The sequence below is a fragment of the Monopterus albus genome, unplaced genomic scaffold (assembly GCF_001952655.1).
Source record: "Monopterus albus unplaced genomic scaffold, M_albus_1.0 scaffold146.1, whole genome shotgun sequence".
Taxonomy (NCBI): domain Eukaryota; kingdom Metazoa; phylum Chordata; class Actinopteri; order Synbranchiformes; family Synbranchidae; genus Monopterus; species Monopterus albus.
Window position 1 is genome coordinate 119,414 of NW_018128026.1, and position 24,387 is coordinate 143,800.

At 39.5% G+C, this 24,387-nt stretch overlaps 1 protein-coding gene across 1 annotated transcript; it reads left to right on the forward strand.

The window, feature by feature from the left end:
* The first annotated feature begins 3,478 nt into the window (after nt 1-3,478).
* On the forward strand, nt 3,479-23,333 carry htr1fa (5-hydroxytryptamine (serotonin) receptor 1Fa). Its single transcript, XM_020614466.1, has 3 exons — nt 3,479-3,652; nt 19,585-19,699; nt 20,304-23,333. Exon 3 carries the CDS (start codon nt 20,305-20,307, stop codon nt 21,499-21,501), a length of 1,197 nt encoding a protein of 398 aa, XP_020470122.1. The 5' UTR covers nt 3,479-3,652; nt 19,585-19,699; nt 20,304; the 3' UTR covers nt 21,502-23,333.
* The last annotated feature ends 1,054 nt before the right edge of the window (nt 23,334-24,387 follow it).

Genomic DNA, 24,387 nt, shown 5'->3' on the forward strand with positions numbered 1-24,387 from the left:
CATCACATTACATCACATTGATTGAAGTCAGTGATAAGTGTTGGACCAAGTGTTTCACTAATTTATGATTGAACTTTAATGAGTCACAGATGAATCATGTTGAACCTGCAACATCTATTTGTAAATAAGCATGGCAGAGTCTGCAGCATGCAGGCTTGTGATAAGCACACATGCATGATTCAATAGTCTATAGTTCATTAATTTTGTTGGTTAATTTCAAAAGTGATGAGATAAGGAAAAAACTGCTAATTAGCAACAACAAGGTGGACTGTAATTCCCCTGCCATGGGATCCTAATTATGAATTTTGGAACAGAGTGCAAATGAAACCTTAGTCTTCGTATGAGGTATGAAATGTTAAGTATTTCAAAACAATGAAACAATAAAGATGATGATGATGATGATGATGATTAGAAGCAGTCTGGAGATTCAAGGTAATGGCTATCTCAGCAGTGAGGGCGGGAACTACAGTTTTAGAGGTGACAAGAAGGTCAGTGATCACTCAGTCAGTTCATGAGGCATTTTATTGGTAACATTTGACAGCTGCATGCTCACGACCCCAGAGGAGAAAGTACGGACGCATGCTGGTATGTTTACATCGCTCTGTGTTTGCTCATTTTGTTAGCTATTATTGCATTTAAAATAAACTGCTTGACTACACACTGAACTGTGATTTTAGATTTCAGTATCTTCAGTGAATATTATCTAACAATGTCTGCTAAATAATATACTGGGAAATCATTATGACCATGGCTCATCCTGTATTTACATTTTGTCCAACCTTAAGTATTTAAATTCAAGTCTTTCCTCATTATTATAATGGGGGTTTGTCCAATAGAGCCACTATATTCCTCTAATGTCTGCGGTGCCATCCCATCAGTTTAGCCTTCCTGCCTCTGTCTTCTTGCATCCAGCCAACAGATGCTCTCAAACATTCCCTTCATTCCAAGTCACCTGGCCTTCCTCACCAGCTCCACACCCATTCCCTGTTACTGTATCAGATCTCCCACTATTTAAATGGACAAGTCCCACCTATTCTCTGCCTGTCATGTTTTTGGGTTGTGCCTTACATACCGTTTAAGCTGCTGGCTTGTTTTTACCACCCTACCTGTTTGCAATAACCTTCTCTTCATCATTCATTCTGGTGAAGTTATTTAACTGCACCTGCCTTCCCAAAACTTCCCAGATAAGATTTCAGAAGAATTTTAGAAAAAAAACCCAAAACATATTTGAGAAATTATTTCCTGCAGGGACTGTAAATCATAAAGAATTTCAATTCACTTCAACCACAGGATCCATATGCTTAAGTTTAAGTTTTCTAATTCTCTAGTTGAGGCTGCAGAGTTATAAACATGTTCTATTAGTGAGCGTAAGCATTTACTACAAAACCATATAATGCTGCATTATAAATGTTTACAAAACACTATTTGCATGCACATAGTGGTGCAATATGTTACACATAGATTTTCCCACATGATCATTTACTGTAGGTTTCTCTTTTTTTGAGGCTACAAGAATGATTTAATTCACTCTCAGCATTTCATAAAGAAAAAAGGTAAACTCCCTGGTTGTGACTGCCCAAAGTTACTCAAGCACAATTCTTCCAGGAAACATAGAAGCTCTTCCCACCCACTGTACAGCTACTAGACAAGGGGCCTAAGAGCAACTGTAGCACATGTCTCTCAGGAAGGAAGACTCCCATCTTTGTTTTTGGTTTGTTGGAAACTGGTGCACTACTGGAATACTAGAGGAGCTGCTGGCACTTGTTTTCAGAGACAGTCATTGTCAATGTAAAATTAGACTGTTCTCTAACGTCTGGCATGTTTGTTTTGAATTTATAACCCAAGCCCTCACCGAGCCACTCACACACTGCAGTTTCATATTCAGACTTATCTCTAAGGAAATTTAACATTTGTCGAAGAGTCGCTCCATATCCCGGTATAATCTTTTACCCTGTCAATACTTGACTACATTGGGGTTATGTGTCATATAGCAGCAGGCGTTTTGTTCCCAGGGACTGATATGGACTTGAGCTTCACTGAAGTGTTGTTGTAGGCAGCAGCCATCACACTGCTTTATCTTTGTAGCCAAGACAAATAAGTATACTGGAGAAAATGTCCAGCTTAATAAATTGTTTATTTGCTTTTTCAGCCTCTAGACATTATTTTAATGATATTAATCAGTGCAATGTCTCCCAAGATGAGAAAATTCCACATTTCCTTTTTCAGGTCCACATGCTTCAAAGAATCTTAGAAAAAAACAACAATCTGATTTCATCAAGGATAAATGGATGTTCACCATCCACGTATCAAGCTCACTATGAATCGATTATTGCCTGTCAGAATAATTTTGGCTTCTCTCTTGTCAGTCCTCAGTGCACATCAGCCCACACACCACGACTGTCCACATTTTGTCTCCACAGCACACTACAAAAACAATCTACAGCCTATACAGCCTAACAGTTATTCCAGGGAATTTAAACATCAATCATTGTATTTTTTTAACAGGAAACAAAGTGACTACACATTTACATAACACCCAGCTAAATAAACAGCAGAGAGCTGCAGTTCTCAGAGGGAGGTGAGTTGAGAGATTGATAGAAAACACAACACCTCCAACTCCAGATCACGAATCATTTTATAACCAGTGCTTTTCAAGTCCCTAATTATGACCATCATCCAAACCCCTAATATACCAAAATTACATCAACCGTCTTGTTATGCTGTACATTAAAGGACTTTCTGGTGGATTCATACATTTCAACTCTTTAATGAGCATGTAATTGCCTCTACATGAACGCTGCTGGGATTTCACACTTTCTCGGTAAAATAGTTAAATGTGTTACTGTGAACTAAATTGCTAATGTGAGCAAGGTGCATATTTCTAACATTACTCTTGCTGTAAAATCGCATAAAATGTCAATCATGTGGGGACATTTAATTGAGGCATTCAGGGCTTTGCCAGTAAATCTTGTTAGCATTAGTGGACTTTTCAAGGTTTCAGCTATTTAATTCTTCTGTCCACTGAAACACTGTGTGAAAATATTTGCCTTATAAAGTGCTTCAGGATAAACCTGAAAGACCAGTCATAACAACCAGGCTGACATAGCCCATTATAGGCACATTTTATAGGCTATTTGACTTATCAACTTCATACTGTCAGTAGGTGTATGAAAAATATGTATGAGCTTAAATTAGAAATCAAAAAAGCATGACAGTTTCTGAAAATGTCTTCTATCTTCCTTTAGCCATTTTCCATCATTTGGGTTCCAAAATCAAGCCTCATGAATAATATGGATTTAGAGTAAGGTCACAGTGAACCACAGACACTACATACCACCGTCTGTCTGATGAAGATTTATAGCCTGACAACTGACACCTGGAAAAAAGTGACTGTCTCCATATTAGACTTGGTTACTGGAGGGCTGTTATTACTCTTTCCTTGTCTTCACACCTCCTCCTTACAGACGCACCTCTCTGAGCTCTATGGCCAAGAAGCGCGCTCCCCTTTTGCGCGTCCCCTCATCCGTCGACACAGTAAACGAGTGCCGGCGTGAACGTCGCTGTGCCGTGAATGGACATCCAAAAGGGAATGTAATATTCTTCTGTCACTGCCTGGTTTCTTCTGTCCAGTAATCTCTGCAACGGAAGCCGGGTATGTGCAGTTTCTACAGGTTATACATTTATTAATTCCTTGAGTCGCAGTTTCTGAATTCATGGTTCGAAATTGAGAAGTAGTTCCTACACAGGCGCGTTACGTGATGTGTGTATATCAGCTTTAATTGGCAGCTATGGACTGAAATGTGCTGTTAAGTGGTTCCGAAAATATCAGCGTCTCATCAATGTTGTCTGTACATTTATACAGACAGAGAGCTTTGTCTCCACCTTAGTGCCGAGCAGAACTACTTTTATGCATATAATATGAAAAAGTCATGGCTGAATAATCCCATAGACTTTAGCATGTTGTATCAATACTGTGACGTTTATCTATGGCAGCAATCAGGTCGGTTAACGATGGAACACTCTTTATTGGATACAACAACAGAAGACAGGAAGTGTATGATTAAGAAGGACATTATGTGTGTGTGTGTGTGTGTGTGTGTGTGTGGCAGAGATAGTATGAAATAGGGGGAGCGTTGTATGTGGGGGGGAGCGTGTGTTGCAGGATCTGTGTAGAATTGCCGTTGCACTAAAGAGACAGTGAGGGATAGTGAGGAGATCAAATAGGTGAGATACCTGCAAGCTTTTTTGCGTGCGTCCCCAAGGCTGCACATACTGTATGCATCCTTCCATGTTGGACAAGAATGTCAGTAGTGAGGGATTCTGCAGATTAAGTTCAATGGCAACATTTTAAAAATTCAGTCGGCAACTGCAGACACATGACAAACACTAGACAGATGGTAGAGAAAGGTTGTGGTTACAGTCAATAGAAACATGAGTGTTCATTTCAGTTCTAGTCTGGTCTCCTGCATGAAAGTTAAACACATCATGACAAACACTACATTAAGAACACACCAGCTCCTGCACTGGCAATGAACACTGATAGTGGATGTAAATATGGATGTAATTCCCAGGACACCATGGTCCTTGCATGGACTCCAACAGTTAAATAAGTTTTTTTTATGTATGTGCAATAAAGCCAGCAATTTCTTTGTAGTGCAGGACAGGACTAAAAACCTTTTCATTTAATGACTTCAGATATTGAAAACGGTCTCTTCACTGTGCTTTTCTTGGCCAGGAGGCACATTTAGTCATGGTACTTAATTACAGCAGGGAAGTTATCTTGGAAAGAAAAAATAATGGAGCCCATTGATGAGTGGCAGAGTCAAACCAAGGACAGACTGGTGATGGTATGAGGCCATGAAGCTACAAGCAGTTAATGTAGATCATCCTGTAGCACTGTTGTCAGCGGGCTTTGCCATAAGGACGCGCTGGTCCCACTTCTTTTCGACTGATGTTCAACTGAGGTGTTTTTGTTTCTTGTAAAATTAAAACTAATATTTCACATTAAGTGGAACAATTAAGCAACATTCCTTTATGTTTAACATGCGACTGTAGCCGCATGCCTTCTTAACTTAAGTGGAGATGTCAGTACTGGTGCCAATACCAATCCATTATTTATTTTCAGGACATTTGGAAACAGGATGCATGTATCAGTAACTGTTGGCTGTATTATGATAAATGCACCCAATTCACCGTCTTCATTCAAAAAGAGTGGCTTAGAACTTCAGTAGCTTTAAAGCTTTAAAAATAAGAAAAGTCTTGACTTACATATTCCTTAACAAGGGTGCTTTACAATGAAACACATACAGTTCAGACGGAGCAATAAAAAAATAAATAAAAGCAAAGAGAAGAATTATGACAGTCATGAGGAAAATGAAAAGAGCATACAGCAAATGGAAAACAAAATATCAAGAGTGCAACAAAAAAAAAAGGATACGGTAGGTAGATAGGTACTTTACACTTTACTTTACACATAAAAGCTCTCCACTAATTCTCCCAGAGTGCACTGTGGTAGGTCAGGTGAGAAAAGATAAAAGCCTCCTTACAACATAGGTCTCTACTGAATGACCACAACACCCAGGTAATCACTGTTAACTGGGTGTTGTGGCATTGTGCTATGAATATTTAATTAAGTTTGGGTGGTGAACTACATCCTGCGATAGCCAACTCACATTAGTGCACGTCAGTGACGGTAGTGTAGATCAGCCCATATGAAAGTGGAGAAGATGTGTTTGCTTACATTGATATTTGACCAGTGTTCCCCCCCTGTGCTTAGCGCTCAGTCGAATTTGTTTTGTTTACATTCTGATCGATTGCAATGGGGAACCGAAAGTTTATTGATCTGAAATGAGTGTTTGTTTAAATGTTAAAAGGGTTGTAATGTTATTTTTTTATATGGCTGGTACATGGACAACCTAAGCAGATCAATAATTTTAATAAGGCCCAGTGTTTATATTTTATAGCCCTGGCTTAACTGACACGGCTGTAAAGTATTCGCACTATCGATAATATGAAATAATGCTGCCACCTTCAAGTGGAGAACCTTATGTTCTTTGACTGGATGGGAGTGTTTGTTGATTAGTGTTCACTCTTAAATTTCAGTCTGTCCTTTCCTGTGACAGAGCTGTCTTTACTTCAGCATAATTTCATCAGGACAGTGCGGTTTGATGAATGCCCTGTTTTTATGGTCCAACCACATAAATTAAATTAATGAGAGTGAAGTAAAAAAACTTTAAAAAAAATATAGTCTTATGTTACTGTAAAGAAACAGCTTTGAACTGAGTTTCCTCTTGGTGTCTGTGTCCAGACTGATGTACAGCTTTACTTTGACATGTCACAGGGGTGAGAGCCTGTATAGATATACTGTATCTTGCCAATTCATGTCAGTTGATGAAAGCTGGTCTTTTTAACTCCCTGTTTCCCTTATACGTCTGTGAGCACTGCTTATGATGAAACCAACTGCATAAATGCCTTGTTAAAAAGCCCATAGCCTTCAGAAATCAATGTTTAATTAATTGTCACCAATCCATGACAGATGAAAATTCAAATTAAAGGTTTTTATGACATTTGTTGCCAAAAGTATGCAAATACTAAACAGCACTCATTGTTTTTCATGGTTCTTTGAAGACATTTTAGGGCTCCTCAAAACCAAGACAGCATGCCAGCACTGCCATAGAGATACTTGTGTGTTTGTTTGTGTGTCTAGGAGAGAGAGAGACTGTGCACACTCACTCTTGAGACAGGTAGAGAGAACAGCTATTTGCTTGCTCTTGGTTTGTTAGCAGAAACTGCTGCTCTGGGATTATACAGTTACAGACTTTGTAAAGGCAAAAACGTAGCCAACTCTGACTAACCCGTAGGGGCTGAAGTAGACCTGAAGAGACCACCCATCAACTGGGCACATCTAATAGACTGGCCCATGTCTGAGAGATGGCCTCTCCCCATGGCCTCTTATTGGAAATCGACTCCTAATGGAACAAGAGTAAACGCCTTAAGGGCCAAGAGAGGTGCCTGTGTCTAGAGGCTGCATTGTCCATTGCATTTCACAAAACAAAAGAGTGATGGAATGAACAACATTCTGCATTTTCAATTTTGCTAATCAGCCTCAGTGGGTTTACAAATCAAAGTTCATCTTCTGGGTAGAATGGAGGGAATAGGATTAAGTTATTTGCTTTTTTAATTTCAGTTTTAATAAAGTAGCACAAATTTTCAAATGCATGTTTTCCCTTTGTCATGACCGAGTGTAGGTTGATGGGCAAAAATGGAAATTTACCCATTTCAAATGAAGTGTACTACATAAAAAAGTGTAACATGAAAGGGTTTGAATACTGTCGAAGTCACCGTATAGCCATCAGATTGGTCCATACTTCAACTATATACTTATCCTGTACGGGATCTTGCATTAAAAAGATGTGACTAGTTGTTCTGCACCATAGACACATCCCACCAAAGTGAGTTCTCTGGAGCCCTGAAGGTCAGGGTGGGACATTTACATTCTTTCCAAAGTAAACAGTCTAGACCAGTTCCCAGAGCTTTTATGTCATGTTTCCATTTAAACCACGCCTACTACAACTGTGTAAGTCAATGAAATCTTATCAACAAGTACAGTAACAATAAGGGTGAAACCATTTATCCTGCCAGAACAAACCAACCTATGTCTGCTACAGTAAACTCTGCTTTGCACATCCTTTTGCATTGCAAATAATTTTTAGTTACAGTAACTCAGGACCCATGTCGTTAAATTTGCAACATACATTCAGTGAGGAATCATTTTCTGTTATGCTAATTACTTAAGGCTTCATTATAAAAAGAATCCATATTGTGACTGACCAACATCATCATTAAAGCTGAGTTACTACGTTGTTTTAAAAAGATTTGTCAGATAGAATTAGGAGCACCGTCAATCACTCGGCCTGCATAAAGCATGTGCCTTTATGTAAACTAGTCATTAGAATAGAATCCACCAAGGATTCAACTGAAAACCTCTTCCATTATCACATACTGTGGTTGACATCTGTGAAGGCTGATAGCTGAAATTGCAGCCCTTTGCTTTGCTTTTTACTCAAAGACAAAACTGCCTTCTATTCATTTTTCTCTCTCAAATATTATCCTGAAGGTCAAAAAAAAAAGATGAAAAGGCTGATATTACCTCCTGTATGTGACTTTGATTACTTTTGTTTGTGCTGCTTTTTGGAGAAATGGTGCTTCTTGCCGCAGACACAAAACCCTGAACACGTGTTTTTTTGAATGTGTGGAGGAAGTCGAGGATCAAAGCTAATTTGTTCGGGTATTGCTTGGTGAATTGAGGATCCAGACAGGACTCAGAGGCACACACACACTGCAGCAAGTCCAGCTGGTGACACAAGTTATGTGTGAGTTCCTCATAGACCATTGAGGGCAAAACTGTTGAATAAATCCTGAATGCTTGATAAATGAGGAGCACTTGATCTGATGTTGTAGCAGTCATGTGCCTGATGCCTCAATAGATTCACATGTGTAAGAGTTATTTGCAAAAAACATATTTGATTGTGCCTCACTTATCCATTACTCATCTCATGAGAATTTGCAGTGACCTCAACGACTCATTCCAGCTACTTCCAAAGCTGTTAACTTTGTATGTGTGGGAGGGCTGAAGATGCAGGCAGGATAATGTTGCATCAGTATTTGCATTTGACAGTGTGTTTGTGAATCTTGCTGGAACTGTGAATTGTATGCAGTTTGTATGTTGGAGTGTGTTTGTGTATTAATACAGCACACACAAGACCAGAGCTTATCTCCTATACATTTATTCAACAAGCTTTTAGCACAATTTTTATTAGTGTCTGTATCTATGATGGAAAGTAATCATGCTGATACAGTACACCCTGGCAATCCATTGGCTTGATAGAAAATCCTCTAAATGTTGTTCTGGTCAGTTTGTAATGGCAAAACACTTTTTACAATACACAGCACTGAATAAATGCTGTTCTTCTCTCTGAACATGAACTACAGCCAATCTAGTTTATAGAATATCTTTTTTTAGACAGGCTGATTTAAACCTTTTGCTGTTTTGGGATATATAAAACTATTATTGGCCAGGGATTTGGGGAAATAATAAAGCTTTGGTTTGAGTTGAGTTATAGCGATAGATTAGGGAATTATGTTGTTTTATTCCTGTATTGAAATTATTTATTGTAGTTCTTACCTTGCCAAGTGCTGGGTTGAAGAAGGGAGTGGGATCTAAGCAGCTGAGTCAGCACATGCCTGATTGGCCAGCAGGCTTCACCAGATCACTATAATATTAATATATTAGCCTCCATCTCCTGTGATGGTCCTTGCATATCTGGCTGTTGTGGTCATCTTGCTCCCTGCATGTGTAAGGCCTGTGATACAGCAAGCCTACGGCCGGCCGTTGACCACTGTCAGGCTTGTCATTGAGTGTCTGTTGCCCTCATCTTACCAGTGTATCCCACACCACTGGCGCTAGTTGAACCCTGTTGGGCTTGTCAGTAGACTTCATTGATGAGAGAGACCACTCAGACTGGCTGCTCAGCTTACTGAATCAATAGTTGGAGAAAGCCCCTTGAGCCTGTTGCTGTAGTATCCATGACTTCATACATTTAGTATGGTTTCTCCATTTGGTTTTTCCTTTCTTCTTCCACATTGCCTTCTCTCACGCAGGCAATGAAAGTACGTGCTAGTCAGCTGTCGGCTGTAGTTTGTGCAATGTGTTCAAGTGTTACTTTTTCGACCCAGCTGTTCTAAACAAAGTCAGCGTGAGGCGACGCAACAGTCGGCCTACATCGCTGCTAGTTCTTTTATGTCAGCTTGGTGTATTTCTGCCCTAACTGTCCCTTGAAGATCCTCTTGAGCACTGAACAAGGTGTTTGTAAATCACATCGCTCACCAGAGGAGAATGGGACAGACGTTTGGAGGCTAAACCATGTTTCACTTACTGAACAAAATAAAAGATGATTTGACTGGCAGGAGACTACATGATGAAGTTCTGAAATGTGTTTGTTGATTCCTTCAACCATATTAATGTTCGGCTGCTGTAAACACAGACCTCTACGCTTCGTCTCGGTCCACATGTGCTCAACAGATTCCAAGTGGAGGTTGTATTCAAATGAACACTGCTGTGGCCGTGCTCATTTACACCATCAGTGTTGGTAAATATGCCACTAAATTGAAAAAGTGCAGTGCCACAATATTTTGCACGCCTGACGTTGATTTGCAACGGGGTTAGTAAATGGTCCCCTAAGTGTCATGATTCTTGACACTTCCTGTCACAAACCTTTATTTTGGTATTCTTCTGCTTTTCTACCCTGCTCTGTCTCAGCTCCAGATTTACCTGCCCAGGCCAGCTCTTTACATTCACTCACCTGCGGTGCATTATGTGCATTCAGTCAGCCAGTACTTAAGCCAGTCATCCTTGTTCACTTGTTACAAGGTTATTGACTCTACATTCACTCACCTGCGGAGCATTATGTGCATTCAGTCAGGCAGTACTTAAGCCAGTCATCGTTGTTCACTTGTTACAAGGTTATTGACTGAAAATCATCCCACTGTTCCCTCACTGAAGTCTGTTTACTCTGACGGACGTTGCTGTGCTTGTCTTGTTTATTGTTGAACACTCATTCTTATGAATGCTTGTTTCCTCGTTGTCTGGTTAGTGGCCTGTTTATTGTTGCCTGCTAGTGCCACCCTGCCTGTACTTTACTTGCTCCTTGTGTCTGGTTATTTTGTCTGCTCCTTGTTGGCCTGTGCATTTTGTTGTATATTCTGTAGGTGCGTTATTTGTGTTGGCTCTAGTTCCCCTGTCTCCCTTTCTGTTTTGGCCTATTGTTTGTCTCTATTCTGTTGGTATATTTTTCCTGTGTTTTTATTTACCTGCAAAGCCTTATGCTCACGTGCCAGTGTCCTTGTATACTCTGAGCATTTCTGTTTAGTCTCATGCTCCTGAGTCAATCACTGCCTTTCACTATGGTTACCTTTGCCTGCTTTACTCCATCTATCTGTATCCCTGCTAGCAAAGCATTTATTAAAGTATTGATTTCTTGCCACCATAACTTTGTCTAGCATTGTCTTTATCTCCATCTCTGTCCTCAGTTTATAAATTTGGAAAATTAAGAGTGATTCCAAACCTGCAGTTGTTTGCACTTGTCTGAATAAATGGATAAGTTTGTAAACTTGGCCGGTTTTCCCCTTGGTTCAGATTTCACACTGAGAAAAAAATCCAAATGAACCAAAATGCATCACTGAACATGACATAAGAACATTCCCTTCACTCACCGTCCTGTTGGACACGAATGAGACTAAAACACAAGGAGGAGATTCATGTTTTGTACTGGTGAATATTCCTATAAAAGAAATTTGCTCTGCAACATAGAAAGAGGGCACAATTGGCATTTTCTCATTACTGTGGTAACTGTCTGAGCAATATACCAAACAAAACTATACCAACAGGGGCATAGGGGAGCCCCTAAGCTCAAACTTGCAGAGTATTCCTTATAGTTAGTCAGGAGTGAGGCTGGATCAGGTTAAATAATGAAAACTGATAAGCATTACATGGACCCCTGGCATCATTCAACAATTAGGAAATGTAACTTCTAAACAGAACGAATCCACTTACTGAGTTCCTCTGTCTTATTTACAGTTTGAACCCTTTAATCTCACTACCACAGTCTTTTTAGAGGCATCTATAGTTAGTTTCAGATTATGACAGAGTGTACATTGTATTATCTTGTTGTAATCATTGTCAACAAATGTGGTTCTGAGTGCAGAAACCCAGAAGCAACTGTTCCTAACACACTGTCTGATAAGTCCAAAGTTGATACATAAACAACAGTGAACTCGTTAAATGACAGGGAGATTAAATATACCAAGCTTTGCATATCTCCTTTATCTCCTTTGTTTCTTTTCCATTTGAAGGTGGCCCCAGTCTCCAGACACTAAAGCAGTTGAGAGCTGGGGGTCACACAGTGATAATCCAACAATGTGTCAGGTACTTCTCTGGCATTTCAGATGCATAGTTATCATAAAACTACAAACAAAACAAAATAGGCTGCTCTATAAATTCATATTATGAATTCCTTAATTACTTTGGTTTAACAAATGACCAAACCAAAGGATATTTAAAGAACATTGGACTGCAAAATGAAATTCCATTTAGTAAATTGTTGCTAACTCTGAATTTACATTAAACAAATCTGTACATTATGTATGAAATGTGGTGTGTAATAAATAAGCATGCCCCTGTTTGACAGTGCCTTTTCATCAAATATTTTCAGTGCATATTATCTGCTATTTAGGCACAGTCAGTTGTGAGTTGAGCAAAGGCTAATGGACCAAGAATTTGTTTCAGATACCTGCTGAAAAATTAGCTTTCAAAGCCAGAAGTCTCAACACCTCATAGTGTAATTCAATTGATAACTTGTGATTTATTCAATCCCTGCAGCTACGGTAAAGTCATTCTTCAGCATATTTCTGTTCTAAAGCTGCTTGCTGCTGCACTCAGAGCCTTTCGTCTCACCTTGCAGGTTCTAATCGTTCATCTGTTTCTAACTGTGGAGAGCATGCAGTTTGAGTCAGCAGTATTTCAAAAAGAAAGTCAGTCATTTCATTTACCTTACCAAGGTTTCATCTTGTCTATCAACATGCTACTTATATATGCTACAGAGTGGCTATTACCTCACATCACCTTCTCCATACCCCTTCCGTCACACACAATAGACCCACCTAGAAAACCTATTTACAGAAAGTGGGTCGAGAAGCTACACATTCTTTGCTTTATTGCCCAGTTTCTATCCTGAATCAGTACATTTTTCAACAGCTGTCCAAACACTTTCTTGCAGAACGGGACTCTGACTTCTGCAAGTATAACCTGAAGTGAACCAAGCAACTGCAAACAGAAAAAACTGAAAGATGGGTCAGTGTCCAAGCAAAGTCTAATGCTGTAACACATGACCCATACTTTTGACCAGACATGACGGTTCTGTTGTGTTCGGGGACTATTTTTAGGGCTTTTCTCTTGATGACATTTCAAGGACATTTGGACCATCAGAGGCGACCACTGAACCTTTTCAGTTCAAGAAATACCTAAATTGTCTTTTTCATTGTGCTGATATTTGCTTGATGATATAAAAGAAAACAAGATCACAGCTTTGGAATGAAAGTGCACAAACCAGTAAATGACTCTCAAAATTGCATTTCTGTATAAACGGTGTTGTTACACATGGACCTGTCATCAGTTTATCCATTTGCATCAGTGTCTCCACCTGTTCACTAATTCAAAGGTGCAGTTGCTGCAGGGTAACTCTTGTGGAAATAAGGGAACATTGGCAGAGGATATTAGCTCATGCTGGTTTGAAGAACACTGCATGATGTGCATTTAAATTCACGTGGCTAATTATGTCAGCAGTTAGGCTAATTGTGTGTATGTGTGTTTGAAAACTGTTTATTTTTACATAGCACATGAGCCCTTTTAAAATGAGTAAAATGTTTACTAACAATTATGAAATTTGTTGTTTGTGTTGATGTTTCTCAGTGTTAAGGGGCCATGTGATGAGAGAGGCAAATATTTTGCTCATTTAATGTTTTGTTGCTGATATTTTCTTCAGCTCTTGTCTGATCTAATTTCCTGGAGAGTTACAATATAAATTCATTAAAACCATTGTTTTCCACTTTAAAAGCCCACTATGCCCTAATTTGACATATTTAACATCTGTATTTGTTTCCTTAATTTGTGATAAGTCTGTGTATACTGTATGTTTTCTGTGGGAAGATGCACATCTACCACTTGGGAACAGTGGGTTGTGCATCTTAACAGAGATCATCATGTTTTTTAAAAGGTAAATGGAATAAGATATACGCTTCATACTGCATTATGTGATGAAGGCAACACTACGCATGGTAGACGGGATGAGTTCTTCTACATTTGGCCTAGCTACACAATTTGTAGTTGCTGATTTTTTTTTTACTATTTTTTCAGCTCAATCAATAACAAAAAAAAAAAAAACTAAACAAACGTTTTAAAATACTATTAAAGGGAAAGTTTTAGAGAAGACAATCAAAGCAATACTGTTTTAGTTCTAAGGGGTTTAAGTTTATTATTGGTGATTTTGGGATATTAAAAATAACACTGCCTTGACTTTCTAAGGGGCTGTGTGTGACTAATGTAGTACATACTAAGATGTGCTATTGTTTCCCTGTTTTACTGGTTAACTGAGTGACTTAAGGACAGAGAGCCCTGGTGGTACTGGCCATTTGTGTTGTGAGCATGTTCAGGGATTTAGATAGGAAAAGTAATTTTTCCTACAGCCATTTGTGTCCAGTGCCTACCCATAATGGCAAACGCAGAGAGGCCTGTGTGGTTGTTTTGCAGTTCCTTGGTTTTAAAGCCTATTGATACACAGGGCTATAGGAGCTTTAATGAAGGTTAATTGCAGATAAACCTGTTTAATGACAATGCGCTTTGTTGCAGCACTTTCATGTAAAACCTGCAAATCAGTCAGTAATGCTATCATGTTGTCTTCAAAGGGACCCAGTCATTTGAAAAGGAATGGCGACGTGCAACGTAAAATGAAAGTGCTGATGACAGACAATTACCCATTAATTTCAAACTCAGAACAGACTGCTTTATTGAACCTGTGTCGATGTGTTTGAGGTGGAGAACTTCTCTGATTCACTGCTCACTAGACAAAGGCTTGAATGAATGTCTAAGCAGTGTTTCAGGTATTTTATGTAACTGCTGTAACTGCTACACTACATGTGGTTGTCGGTAAAATCACAAGGTGTGTTAGGAATGTTACACTGTAAAGGGATCACTAACTTATAGTTATAATGAGACTGGTGTACTCAGGACTCACTGAGGACGTTTATCCCATTCATTTGCCTTACTTTTAGAAGCCATGTTGAACAGTAGCTCTTTTTTTTAAGTTTTATAATTTGCAGCTTTCTGGCCTTCATGTGTTACTGCTGCACAACTGGGCCAAAGCTAATCTCAGCTTCTGAAACAGTAACTGATTCATTCCATGATTTGTATCAAGACAGGCTGACTTCTGCCACCATTCTGTGTGCCTCCACACCAGCCGTGGCTGGCATTATGTTTCTGGGTTATCCGTTCATCCGTACATGGTGGTCAAAGGCCAGAGGTCAAGGTCACTGTGACCTCATGTCCGTCTCATTTTTGTGATCACAGCAGTATCTTTTCTTAAATTGCTTCAGTTCAATTCATCCATCAATTATCTGTACCGCTTATCCTGAAGGGGGTCACAAGGGGGCTGGAGCCAATCCCAGCTGACATTAGGCGAGAGGCGGGGTCCACCCTGGAGAGGTCACCAGTCGATCACGGTGCTGACACCAGACCACACACACTCACACTCACTCCTACAGGCAATTTAGAGTCAACAATCAACCTAAGCTGCATGTCTTTGGACTGTGGGAGGAAGATAGAGTACTCGGGGAGAAACCACACAGGCACAGGGAGAACATGCAAACAGCACAGAAAGGTGACCGGTTGGCCGGGACTCGAACCCAGAACCTTCTTTAGGTTAGCGAAAGCGCTAACCACTGTGTCAAAACGCCGCAATACAGTTCAATTCAGTTCAGTTCAAGTCTGCTTTGTGATTCTGACCTGTGCTCAACATACACTGGTGAAAATCATGTGCCATGAACCAAACAATAAGTGTCTCCACTTATGAGCATTGACTTTTTCTGTAAAGTTGCTTTGTCACATTCTGACAACAGAGAGAGCAAAGAGCCAGACTGCACTTGGTGTACATGCACTACACTCTGTCAATTAAAGTTAACTGACTGAGGTAAAATATTTAACATTCTTCATTTTCGCATAAACCCATTGTTTTCTGAGTCAGATGCTCTCTCTGTGTCACCTATTATCACCTACATCTATACTACATGTATGTACTTAGCACAACATACTTTTAGTTGAACCTATAGAATAAATAAACCAAAACAGATGCACCGCCTCTATCCAATTTGCACCCGGTGAGTGCTTAAGCTAGTTTCATCACATCCAGTCCTCAGGAGGCATCTCACAGGAGCAGCTAATACGTCTATCTGCATGAAGCAGGTAGAGAGAGCTGGCGGTGGCATGGTGTGCATTCGCCTGTGCAGTGAAGCCCCAGCTGTGACACGCATGAAGTCACGCAGTCAATCTTGAAACAAGGACACAGGTCAATGAGTAACTGCCGCAAAGTGGACATGAGAGTAGTTTAGGGCGCTCAGAGGAAAGGGAATGTATTACCCTTTTGTGAAATGGAGGGCAGCGTGTATGAGTCATTAAGAAATTAGACACACATTAGCATTTAGAACATAAAGCATTTTTTTTAGTCCTTGTCATTATCATCCAAATCACTTTGCTTTTTATTCATCGTTGATATGGAGCTACGTTTTCTTGATGGTCTCTAATCCACATAAAGTACTCTCATTGGTCATAATGTGATTAAAAAATATTTGGAAAATGTTTGGTACAAGCAATACAGAGCTCTTATTTATTCATATCATCCCATGGCAATAGAGCTCCCTGAAAAGACTATTTATTATGTTACTTTATCACTAATGTGTTTTAGTGGAGGCTGATTTTCTGCCCCAGAAAACTAAATGTAATCTTTACTTGACATTTGTTTCCACAAAAAAAAACAAAAAAAAACTGTATTCACCTTTGCAGCATGTTGTTTTCTGTCAAACTTTGTTGTTTACCTTCACCATCAATTTACAGCAGGTAAAAATAGACAGATAAACTGCAGAGCAAATAAGAATTGCTATGCCCTCTCGTGGTGCTAAAGTTAGTCATTTATTTTGCATCTTCCCAGAGCTGTCAGTCACACAATCAGCTTTTTCACAACTCTCCTCCTTCACAGCAACACTTGGCTGCGGCTGTTTGCATTTCAGAGCTTGTACTCCATGTGACAGATGCAGTCTACCTGTTCTTCTAAGGGGAGAAAAAAGGGAATGAATATCAAGGTTTTGAAAACCTTTTGGAAATTAGAGTAAAGTTTGTATTTTTATATTTGTGTTTACACATATATGTACTAGTTTGTTTGTGGGTTCAGGTTTACATACATATTTGAGGTGTGAGTGAGCTGAGAATAGATTAATCTGGTGTCTATTTCTCCATCTTTGAAAAGAAATATTTAAATATTGTAATGTTTTCTGCACAAACTGTTGCTTGCAGATGGCAGAAGCATCATCATACAATATTGCTGCAGTTTGATATTACAGCTACCTGCATCTCCAATTTTTGATTTTGGAAGTTTATATAGCAAATTAAATGCTGAATAAATATGCTAAAAGGAGCCCATTAACAGTTACTGAGCTGAATCATGTGCTGGTTCTTATCAGCACATGATAAGGTAGGTAGGTAGGTACTTTATTGATCCCTCAATGGAGAAATTTCAGTGTTTCAGCAGCAATGGAGAGCAAACAACATAACACCATGAGAAACAAACACCACACACATATCTTGATAAACAAATTTCAGTACCTCAAGCAGCAATAGAGAACAGACAGCATAACACCATGAGAACAAGCACTGCACACACATCCTGATAAATGAATTCCAAGTACTCAAAAATAGACAGAATCCAGTATCTGAATAATCAAGTACAGAATTTACATATGTGCATATTAACCATGCATGTTACCCCAGGATTTGAGTATTGCACCTCAGCTGACTATTGAAATTTTGAAAACAATGCTGGCTATCAGTCAGCGAATGACTCTGTTTTCCCTGTTCACAGAATTCATGCAGTGGCGCTGGGTTGTTCTGAATAAAGTAGCTCGGTGGAGCTTATCTTCAGATGACCTTGAGCAGTTTGTAGAACATTCCAAGAAAAAGCATCTGGTTTCTCGGTTGCATATAATGACAGGCTGACACTGTTAGCACATACTGCACATACCACATTTACACAGACCTACATGCATACATAGAAACATGCTGATAGAAACCACATTATTCCCATACTCTATATCGGAATATACATTTGTGTACAAACACAGGCAGCAGTAATTATCATGTATCTAAGGTAAATGGAAAGAAATATAGGATTGCCTCAAGGGAATTTTACTGTATTTACAAACTAGATTGAAACAAATTCTCCTCTCAGCAGCTAAGCAGTTTACTCTGGATAAGCTCAAACCATTTGTGTTTTAAATTAATTGTTTTAGCCAATGAAGCATAATGAAGTAAACCCGACTCCTCACAGCAAAGATCCAACTTTATTAAAGTGTTTAGTGAGACTCCACTTTAGGAAGTCTGAAAATCAATTTCAAAACCTTTGCTAAAGGGGTACAACACAGTCATTTTAATTAATGTGTTTTCAACATGAACGTTTCCAACACCACGTCTGGCACTGACAACAGTGAGCTGGGAAAGGCAAACAAGAGTTGTATCTACTACAGATAGTTGTGTACAGCAGAGACATTACATAATTTGTAGTTAGATAAATAAAAGTTAAATAATGCAAAAGGTTCCCTGTGTCAGCACGTTATAAACATTGGAAACATGATCTCTTTTATGCAGTACAACACTAAGCAGAGATGACCCAAGTGAGTCAGTCTGGCAGAGGGAGAGCCAGTGCCCACACCTTGAATGAGGTAGTGAAACAATACCCATCATATGCCTCTGCACTGCTCTTGGTCAGTTCGCCAGCTTATAATTCAATGTGCTCAACTTTGTAATAGTGATGGACGTACCACGTTTCACCTAGATTTTGCACCTAATGCTACCTGGAGCAGGGTAATAGTTCAGCAGTACAGACAAACTTTGGAAGTGTTCAAGATAAGTCATATTACCAGGCACTTTAACATGTGATGTATGAGGGTTACTGAAATCTTTTATCTCATTCAGTTGTCAAGTAGCCTTGCCACCCGGTTTATCTGCCCACCTACCCCCGGACCTACCGCTTCATTATCAAACCATCTCAGTAGATTCCTGACAGTCAGAGTCTGGTTGTTTCTGCTCCATCTCCACAATAAATAAAATTATTGTGCTTCCTGTGTTTCTATAGCAACAGTTCCCACTCATGTCTTCAGGATACAGAGCAGTGCGGAAAATGAAGGAGAGCTGCAACGGCAGTCGTACCTATGCATTTTGATTTAATCATAGTAACTGTTGCTAATTTTCAGTCAATAATTCAGATATTTCCAGTGTAACAGTGATATTTTTACGCTAAAGTCACAGATTCAAAATATTTATGTTTCATGTTCTTAAGACTTTAAATTGGCGTATGTCCGTCCAAGTAATTCCAAGAACTTTTCCTATGTGTAGATTCCACAGAGGTTTAATCTTATCAAATTTGACAAGCCTCTATGTAACAACCCTTAGATTGTCATGTCACACTGGTGAACACTTGATTGATCCATACATCCACCATCCATGCAAACAGGCATGTAAACACTAGCTTTAAAAAAAACCCACCGCATCTGCAGTGATTTTACTGTTGTGTAAGTGTATTTGTCCTTGGCTGTATCTTTACTTTGTTGCTTTTAAGTAATCTTTTCCCTCTTCAATCTTCTGACCCTCCCTGTTCGTCTCTTTCGCTTTCTCACAGTTTCTCTCTCCTGACCCCCCTCTCTCTCTTTCAGGTGTTGATGACTTACAGGGGTGATGTGATGGCAGCGCTGGCAGGCAGGGTAGATCAGAGCAGACCGGCTGCTGCACACTGAACCAACTGAATGCAACACATTAGCGCCTAGACAGGTAGGAATGGATTTCTGGATTTTTTTTATTTTTATTTTTAGAGTTTACAAAGTTTTGTTGGCAAGCTGAAATAAAGATTTTTAAAGCAATGCCAAATCAGTGCTGTTTCAAGACCTTGAGCACAGTTTTTCATCAATTGTTTTTAAAAACACACTGTTTTGTGTGATTGACCACCTTCCTTTCAGCTACTGTGACATGTTTTATGCATGAAGTGCACAAAGCAAAATCATTCGCTATGAGTGAGAGAGGAAAAAAGAAAAACAGAACAGGTGCAGTAAGTGAATTGTAAAGCACTTCAAATATTTGATGGTTTTCATTCCATTACAAATCATGGGCATATTAAGCAACAACTAATAACAAGGAGCATTTGAAAAATTCCAGAAGAGGATTAGAGCCACTGTGCAGAATTTATTTGAGTTCTGACTTTTTTCTCTGAATTCCTGACTCTCAGTTTAAAGTCTGAATTCTGAGAAAAACAAGTCAGAACTCAGATAAATATTGCACAGTGGCTCTAATCCTCTTCCATACAAGATAATATAATTCATTGCAATTTAAACACTCATTTGATGTCTAATGCACATCTATCTCCACATTCTGCTTGCAGAATGGATTTTCTGAATTCTACTGAAGGGGTGTTTGCTACAAGCAGCGGTGGTTATGACTTGCTGGAGACCACTAAACTCCTTCCCAGTAAAATCCTGCTTACGCTGACCTTGTCTATACTGGCTACCCTGACTACATTCTTCAACTGTCTGGTGATCACAGCTATCGCAGTCACCCGCAAGTTGCACCACCCAGCCAATTACCTCATCTGCTCGTTAGCAGTGACTGACCTGCTGGTAGCTGTTCTTGTCATGCCTTTCAGTATCATCTACATCCAGAAAGAGAGCTGGGTCATGGGTCAGGTGGTGTGTACTATCTGGATAAGTGTGGATATCACCTGCTGCACATGCTCCATCCTGCATCTAGCTGCAATCGCTGTCGACCGTTATAGAGCCATTACTGACGCGGTGGAGTATTCGCGCAAACGCACAGGAGCCAGGGCTGGGGCGATGGTGGCAGTGGTGTGGCTGCTGTCCATCTTCATCTCACTTCCTCCTCTACTGTGGCGGCATTACAGCGGGGACGCAGAACATGAAGACCAGTGTATCATCATCCACCACCACATGGCCTTCACCTTGTACTCCACTCTTGGAGCTTTTTACATCCCCTTGCTGCTCATCCTCATCCTCTACTATAAAATCTACCGGGCCGCTCAAACCCTCTATATGCGCAGGGAAGCCAGCCGAGCAAGCCATCACTCATGTATGACCAATGGCAGCATGATCCCCTCATCCTACCCTGCTGGAGATGGTGACATTGATGGGGGCCCTCGAAGTCCAGACACCATAAGCCCACCAGAAAAGTCTTTCTCTGAACCGTCAACTGAGGAAACTCCACGTGAACGGGTTCGTGTGTCAGTAAAGGCTTTCCAGTGCCGGTCGCAGCGGCATGAGTCACGCAGCGAGTCACGTCGGAGCCAGCTCTACCAAGGGCCGCGGGTCTCAGGCTCACGGGAACGCAAAGCAGCATCTACACTGGGGCTGATAATAGGGGCCTTTGTCATCTGTTGGTTGCCATTTTTTGTCAAGGAGGTGATCGTCAACACCTGCAGCTCTTGCAGTACTTCAATGGAGCTCGCTGACTTTCTGACATGGTTGGGCTACCTCAATTCACTGATCAACCCCCTCATCTACACCATCTTTAATGAAGACTTCAAAAAAGCTTTTCAAAAACTAATTAGGTGCAGTCATTACCTCTGATGGTTACAGTTATGCATGATCATATCCATACAGCATCTAACAAACACATATTACAGGGAGAATGCTGGCTGAATACTGACAGTGTCCCTGAGAGACAATAAGTTTAAAGAGGAAAGGACTGACACCCATTTCCAAACACTCCACTGGGCACTTCAGCGACCTAAATGGTGCCAGGTCAGCAGTGAGCTTTACAGCAAAGCTCCAGATTGAAATCCAAGTCCTGCTATTAATAGAACAGCTTGAGATCTCCCTGATGTTAACTGGTGTGTGTGTGTGCGTGTGTGTGTGTGCATGTGAAGGGGCACTGACATGTTGGTTTTTAGAAAATGGGCCATCGCTGACCTTTTTGAGGTTTGGATTCTGAGCATCAGTGATCAACCCTATTTAAAGGTCTTGAAATAGCCGACCATTATGTCTGTTCCATCTAATGACCTCCCTTTTATCTTGTTGAAGCTGCTGGCTGAAATACAGACCATGTGTAAAATACCACAGCGTACCAAGTTGTGACTTTCTGTGGCCATGAAGTTTTGGAAAGCAGCTTTTATCTGACTGGCTTTCACTGTGATTGTTAACAGAAGTAGGTACTCTGCACACAAAATATTCCAACAAACATAAATATAATAAATATATATAAAATATACATTTGTAGATTGTTAAGTAACAGCAATGATACTGGTTCATCTGACAGTCTGAAACTGAAAGGTTACTGCCTGCCTTTAATGAATTTCATACATATGACCATAACATACCAGACTTGAAATGTTTAAGATTTACAGGTAAGAATGCTTTAAAAGTGATGAAAATATTTTATGATCTGGGACCAAATCCTGCTATTAATAAAACATACTGAAATTTAAAGAGCACTCAGTGGCAAATATAAAATTTTATCTAATTTTTTACTACAGCAGTTTCGGTTATGAAGAGGTTTTAAGGTGTTATGGTTACAGGTTCTATGGCACTTTAATTGATATGTTTGCACAACTTTTTTAGGTTCCTTTCAGTTATTTCTTAAGTCTTATTTAATTATGTATTTATTTACTTTGGAGCCATTAAACAGCCTATCTTGTATCACTCCCATCACTATAGCCAGCATTAAGTTATTGAATGTGAAAACCAGCAACGGAGAAATCCTCATTACATCACTCCTGCTCAAGTACTTGGAAAAGAACTACTATTTCAGTACTGCCTCCAAGAGGGCACATTCAATGTTGCTGGAAATACTTTGGATGAGTCAAGTGTGAGGGTGTACTGTATGCCAGGGAGATAAAACAAAGTATGCCATGTATTTACATACATCTCTGAGAGTATCCAGTATTTGTATACGGCCTTTTTCGTTGTCTCTCACTGTCTCAGAATTCAATAATACACAGTCGACATCTTAATGAGTTCCCCTGTTTTTCACATAGTATTTTTTTGAAGGACAATTCGATGTGTGAGTCAAGTACAGTATAGTTTCTGTGTGTATGCAGAGTCTAGTAGAAGAAATGAGAAACAAAATGTGAACAGAAATGGTCATCTGTACGTGTAAATGAATGATGATATGATATACTGCAACTCCATCTCAGTCTGCTGACATTCTGCTGTTAAATGTGAACAGACAGAATATTTTTATATTCTGATATGATGGCACCCCCTTGTGGTCAGTATAAAGATTGCACACTTTCTTTCACTGCTACAATAAGAGATTCATGAATGTGGAAACTTGTTCACTTGGCCTCACTAATCAAACAAATAAAAGTGATACAAATAAAATAAAAAATAAAAGGCTTCTGTCTTATATATTATGTTCCATGGAAAATGTATGTTTTTTTATTAAAAAATACACAATAAATATTTACAGCGAATGTAGTGAACCTGTTTCACTGTAGCCTCATCTTACTCAGCCATCTCATCAAAGCCATTGCACAGAAAGTTCAGAAAGTTGAGTTTTTACTCAACATATTAAAGTTGTTGTTGTGAGGATCATGTTCAAATCCTGGTGTCTGTTTTGAAATAGAGAAATAAAAAACGACACTTGTATTCCTACCTATTCTCAGCAGTAACAGTACAAATTCCCAGTTCTAGTTTCACATGCAACTGTTGTAGAGCATGTACTGTAGAGACACAACTTGCTTCCTTTGAAACATGTGGTGGTGGTGACCAGCTGCTTCTGTTTTACCTGTCGGTGAGGAGTTTCACATAGGGAGGCTGTTTAAATTGTATAAACCCAAGTTTGCAGTTTCCATCCAAAGTCTCTTCATTACTATGGTAATAAACAAATGTGCAAATGAGCATCACTAGAGGCTTCCCTATCATGAGATCTGCCAAGTGTGTTCCCTGGAAGACACATCGACCACTGAGTCTCAGTAGTGCTTTGCCCATTGTGGGTGGAGCAAGGACAAGTGTCTAATTTGCTTAAAATGTCTGAACCAATTTTAAAATATAAAACTTTTAGGCTATAATAGCAGAGGGTCCATATTCATGAACCACCCCATTTCCAAAAATGTTGGGATGCTGTGTAAATTGTAAAATTTTAATTGTATAAAAACTTAACTAAACCTTTTGAATATGGTAGTAAGATATCGAATGTTCAAATGAACATGTTTTCTAAATTTTAGTTTATATAAGCTTATCCTGAAGTTGAGCCAAGGGGGAATGGAAAAGCTGTGTAATGTAATAAAATAAACCTCAGGTTAATTAGCAACAGGTCAGTATGGTAAGTAACATTTCTCAGTGTAAAACTGCAACTGTGAGTTTTTTTACCATGGTAATGTCAATAAAAGATTCAAAGAATCTACAGAGAAACCTCTGTAAGTAAAAGACAAGGCTGAAAATCAGTACTGAATGGCTGTGATCTTTGGGCCCTTACTTGACACTGCATTAAAGCAGACATGATTCTGTAGTGGA

Excerpts from the sequence above, each read along its gene's own strand:
- htr1fa (XM_020614466.1), top strand. The coding sequence starts at position 20,305 with ATGGATTTTCTGAATTCTACTGAAGGGGTGTTTGCTACAAGCAGCGGT.